The sequence below is a fragment of the Phoenix dactylifera genome, chromosome 5, assembly GCF_051530095.1.
Source record: "Phoenix dactylifera cultivar Ajwa chromosome 5, Ajwa_hap1_PhDact_Kaust_v1.1, whole genome shotgun sequence".
NCBI lineage: Eukaryota > Viridiplantae > Streptophyta > Magnoliopsida > Arecales > Arecaceae > Phoenix > Phoenix dactylifera.
Window position 1 is genome coordinate 9,415,026 of NC_143194.1, and position 5,722 is coordinate 9,420,747.

A 5,722-nucleotide genomic window follows, 5' to 3' on the forward strand; every position below is an offset into this window, starting at 1 on the left:
CGGGTCATATTTTGCCACCCCTACCGTTGGGTCTTAGGTGAGGAGGAGCCGAGCCCATTCTGACCAATAATAAATTAAATGGACCAGAAGCCTAACATTGGCATACAGATCTTCCCCCAGTTGTTCATCTCCATGTGTCATTCGGCTTAGAGAATTCTTTTCCTTCTCAATTAGATTTGGCAAAAGAAAGTTAATGCGCTCAACGAACCACACCTAACCACCACCTTCCTCCCTTAAATGACCCTCACCCCGTCCTTCCAATAAATTAATAAGCTTCCCCCCTACTTCCCAAACCAACCCTCACCAAAGCGCTCTCTCTCTCTCTCTCTCTCTCTCTCTCTCGTCGTCAAAGATTTCGTGCAACGAAGATGCCGGCCGGTGGACGGAGAGTGACGGTGTTCGCCAAGTCGACGGCCGTGTCGGTGAGCCCGGTCCGGCCGGGGAAGACGTACCCGCTCTCGGCCTTGGACGAACTGATGGGACGGCACACGCTGCATCTGGTCTTCTACTACCGGCCAGGTCCGACGTTGGACCGGGAAGGGCTCAAGGAGTCGCTGTCGGAGGTGCTGTCGCACTACCCGGCGGTGACGGGCCGCTTGGGTCGAGGGGAGGACGGCGGCTGGACCGTCAAGTGTAACGACGCCGGCGTCAGGTTGCTGGACGCCCGGGCCAGCGTGACCCTGGAGGAGTGGCTCGGCTCGGCAACCGCCGAGGAGGAGATGGAGCTCGCCTGTTGGGAGCCCATGGGGGAGGACCCCTCCATCTGGTCCCCATACTACATTCAGGTGGGTGCACCTTGGATACTCGATCTTATCATATATGTTTCTTTTCTTTACTTGATCTTGTTCTATATTCTTTTTTTAGTGGATCGTTATGTTATCAACCTATCATAGCCATCCTTTCGTAAGGCTTGGTGTTTTATTTTAGATATACGTGCCATGGGATTTATCCATGTATGACCTTAGATTCTCTCTAACTAAAGATGATGAGGGAAAAAAAAGTATTTCACAGTTAGCATGCAATTTGTTTGGAGGGGATTAGTCACAACCCAGAACCAAGAATTCACCCAAAAAAAATTAACTGAAAGTTATATTTTCAGTTTTTTAGTCCTATATAAGTATTCAAGATCTTATCAACGAATAATTGATATGAGGCTAAATACACGCCCACACGAATTCTCATATGCTCTCCCGTTTAAGTCTTGATGTTCTTGTCGGATTCAAATCCATTTAAATTTAATAATAAGCACCACGATTAGTTCATGGTCAGTTATAGGCTAACCACATAGCTTATAGGATGAGTTCGCTTTATTATCATTTATAACAATTTAGGCTCTCACTCAAAATGGCTAGCTAAAAAATATTTTTTATATTTTTTAATTTTATATAAATATTTAAAAAAAAATTTAATGCATAACTGATATGGAACTAAATAAAAGCATGTAAAAGTCCTCACGGAATTAGCAGCTAGTGGGAGTCACGGGACTGATGCAACACGCAGGATGGGTAAGTGCCAACCCTCTTATGGCATGTGCTGACCCTCTGAAGTGCCTAGAAAATTAGCCATTCACAGCCTTGGCAGAAGGATTGGGACCCAAAACATTTTTGTTAAAGATGTCATTATAAATTAAAGGCAGACGAGTTACATATCCATGGGCATATAAGCAGAAGCACTTGGTTAAGGGACATGATCAGCTCTGCTGACAAGTGAATTAAGAGTTGAAGCATGGGAAACTTGTCACCTTGTTTTCCTTGCACTGGAGAAACTATGTTCTTGACAATCGGCTAAAAGGGATTGGGCCTTGTTTGGGTACTCCAACAAGAAAAGAATTTGGGAGAGAGAGAGAGAGAGAGAGAGAGAGAGAGAAGGGAAGATCGGACAATCAGGAAAGAAGACATACATGAATACTTAGAGATCTTTTTTCCTCTCAGGATTCCAACTGGAGATATTTCTTGACACGAGCCATGCTGAAATTGACTGTTAAATCTACGTATTCTGCAGGAAATACAATTCGATCCTACTGGATTACCCAAATAAACCCTCAGAAATATCTATTTATGATGGCTACAGGTTGCTTTAAATTTGAATATAATAGATCGTACTGTATACTTCATAAATTCTGACTTGTCTATTAATGATTTCTTTGTATCGTAAAATCATCCCTGTCTTTTCAAGTACCCTCTCCAAAAAGATCAAGAGAAAAAAAAATATGACTCGGGTTATCAAGATTGGCTTGTCAATATTATCTTCCTGCAGAAATTTACGAACCACTTATCTATCTTGTATTAACTTGTTAAATTCCTTTCATCTCTTTGTATTGTTTGGACAATATTTAGTCTTATAAACTTTGCCACGTTCGGAAAGTATATTTCAGGGATGTTTCAAAGCGCCCTTTATAAAAAATCAACTAAATAGTAATATTACATTTCAAGATCCCATGAAATTGCAATTATTTGTAAAGATGTTTATCAATCCATATCCACCAAATTTATTATGCCAAAATCCCTCTCCAACAATTAGCAATTGTTGGTCAAATGTTTAATAAGTATTTTAACTTCTGGTTTTTGCATACAGTACTCTCCTGACAAATACTCTAATTTTCTAAGGGCAGGAAGCTTTTCATTGAAAACAAAAACTACAATAAAAATGCAAAAACTTTAAGACTATACAATAAATTTATAAAATTCTAAACTCTTTCATCATAGATGGTGTAAATTATATGTAAGCTTCTAGCAATATTTTATCTTGTTTGCGAAATTAGCAATTCATGCTCTTGTAAAGACATGCTCTAGTGATCTCAATTTTTTAGCAATTCAAGGCTTAAATTTTGGTGAAATGTCCAAAGCAATCTAAACCTAGTCAATTATAGAGAATCTCTGTCTCTCTCTCTCTCTCTCAAAAAAGGAGGGGAGATGGGAGAGAGGAAAGGGAACACAAGAATGGGCAAAATATTCTTTCATTTTGCTTTTAATCTCTTTTTTTGGATAAAATAAAATTTTCATAAATTTAAATATCTATATATTGTAAAGTATTTATCAACTTGTCTGCATCTTTAATTCACCTAGTGTTTCTAGATTCAAGAAAGTAGGATGCATATAGCTCAGCTTGGCTCGGGTTTACAGGCTACTAATCCAAAACTGATCCGATCCCAATCAATTCACAATTTTTAGGATTAGAATTGAACTAATTAAAGTTGCAACCCAATCTAACCCAACTTAATCAAGATCCGGTCAATTCCGATCGATACTTGAGTTATCCTTTTCTTTTAAAAAAATAAATTATTGATTTTATTTAAGAATAATATAATACTTAACAAATACAAAAATGAAGTTATCATAGAAAAAGTTAGTGAAAAATAAGAAAAGAAATAAACTTCAACAAAAACATCATAATAATTTATAAAAAAGAGAAAAATATAAAGTTATAAGCTTTGTTTGATACAAATTACAAACTAATGATGAAGAGAAATTCCATGTCCATCAACTTAACTTCAAAGATAGTTCATACATATCAAAAAATCAATAGAGGAGAGGAGCTACATTGGGGGAAATATGACATATTACACTAAGATTATTCAGATAATTAATACAAGAATAAGCAAATACTTAGTTAAATCTGTACATTCAAAATAAAAAGAAAAGTAAAGCAAATTAGTGAAATGAAGGAAGAAGGATGATCTCTAAGCCACAACCTTGAATCGAACAAATAAGATATGTGCACCTAGGGATCGGATTGAGTCAGGTTAGGCCTACTCGTCATCGACGCTTGATGGGTTTTGAAAGCCTGAACTAAACCAGAACTGACCTAATCTTTCTAAATTCCAAACCAAACAAATCCAACAAGATTGGTTTGGTTCTGTTCTCAAGTTAACCCAAACCTGCGTGCATCCTAGTAGAAAGATGCCAAAATTGTACCATCCATGTGGGTTGGTTTTGCTGGATGGTTAATTAGTACAAGATTTTGCATAATAAAGTTGATCAATTAATACCATAAAAGGGTTACAAACATGGATGTACATTTATTTCATGCAAGGTGGAACTGTAGAAGGAGGCCCCATGCATCAACAATAGAGATGTTAGACCCACAAGCGTGTCCCAAAATTAATACAAATGAAGAATAATAATAGCAAGAATAATATAGAAATTAAGAATCCACTCTAATTTTTTCTGGCCCTTGGATCATAATCTCTAATGATATAGAGGGTGATGGTGTGGTGTTGCAGATAACGGAGTTCGAGGACAAGGCCTTCGCGATTGGGTTGAGCTGCACCCACATGCACGCGGACCCCACCTGCGCCATTCTTCTCGTCCGCGCCTGGGCTGACTCCCACCGCCGCGCCAGCATCGCCTACGCTCCCTTCTTCCACCCCCCGGCCTTCCTCCCCCGCCCCGACCCCCGCCCCGACCACCCCCTCCTCTCCCTCAAATCTTCCTCCTCCGCTCTTGCCGCCGCACCCAAGATGTCCTCCGCCACCTTCCGCTTCTCGGACCTCGCCGTCAAGTCCCTGCTCGCCGACCTCCAGGCCGACGCCTCCCCCTTCTCCGCCCTCGCCGCCCTCTTCTGGTCCCGCATCGCACGTGCCTCCGGCGTGCCGCCGGGACCCGGCGAGCTCACTCTCTTCGTGGACTTCCGGAAGCGCATGCACGCGCCGCTCCCCCACGGGTTCTACGGCAACGCCCTCCACTTCTCCCGCGCCCGCGCCGACCTCGCCGACGTGGTGGCCCACGTGGCGGACCATCTGGGGCGCCACGTGGCGGGGCTGCAGGAGGAGGAGTTCTGGGCGGCGGCGGAGTGGGCTTACGAGCGGCGGCGGCGAGGGGAGGAGGCCTTCCAGATGTACGGGCCGGAGCTCACGTGCTTGGCGTTGGACCACGTGACAGCGTACGGGGCGGCGTTCGAGAAGGAGGGGGAAGGGGGGAGGCCGGCGCACGTGAGCTGTCGGGTGGGCGGGGCGGATGGGGAGGGGGTGGTGGTGGTCTTGCCGGCGGCGGAGGAGGGGGCGGCGCGGACGGTGGTGGTGACGCTGCCGGAGGAGGTGGCGAAGACGATCTGCCGGGACGACGCCATCCTGCGATACGGGCCCACCGTCATGTTCGCGGGTAGGGGTTAGTGGGGACCCACATTCTGGGTGCCGTTTCTGCTAGCGTAAAATTATGCGTGTGTTTCTGTTCTTAAATTTGTAATAAAAATTGAGAGTTGGACTTGTCTTTAATAGGCATCCATTAAGCTCGTTTCCACGTACAAAAAAAAAAAATTATGTTTGAGTCTAGTTGTCCAATCGTACGAAGAATTGCAGATTGGAGGACTCTTCTTCATGTGTGCATGATCAACTATTAAGCACAGTTTTTCAAGAGTTTATATAGAGTTTTCTTATTTTCAAACTAACATCTTTTCACTTTTATCCATTAAAAGTAGCTTTAGCTTTGAAATTTTGACCAATTGTTTCAAAGAAACTCCATTTCAGTTTGAAATTTTGACGGGTTGCGTTTTTTTTTAATGAAAGGTTAAATTTTTCACTTCTATATAATAAGATGCACTTCCGTAAACACGGATAGCTCTTCTTTTCATTCTTATAATCTATCTCTTCTTTCTTACAAAAAGAAACAAAATGTAATGGCTAAAATCTAACTTGATTAGTTGATTTTTTTTGAGTTTGTATTAAATATATAGAATATATAATAGTAATTATAGTTGAAAAATTAGGAGAAAATTATAGAAGCAA

General features: G+C 42.0%; 1 protein-coding gene across 1 annotated transcript; it reads left to right on the forward strand.

Annotated features, from left to right (window-relative positions):
- The first annotated feature begins 258 nt into the window (after positions 1 to 258).
- Positions 259 to 5,381, forward strand: LOC103722728 (HXXXD-type acyl-transferase family protein). Its single transcript, XM_008813390.5, has 2 exons — positions 259 to 785; positions 4,223 to 5,381. Exons 1-2 carry the CDS (start codon positions 369 to 371, stop codon positions 5,108 to 5,110), a joined length of 1,305 nt encoding a protein of 434 aa, XP_008811612.2. The 5' UTR covers positions 259 to 368; the 3' UTR covers positions 5,111 to 5,381.
- The last annotated feature ends 341 nt before the right edge of the window (positions 5,382 to 5,722 follow it).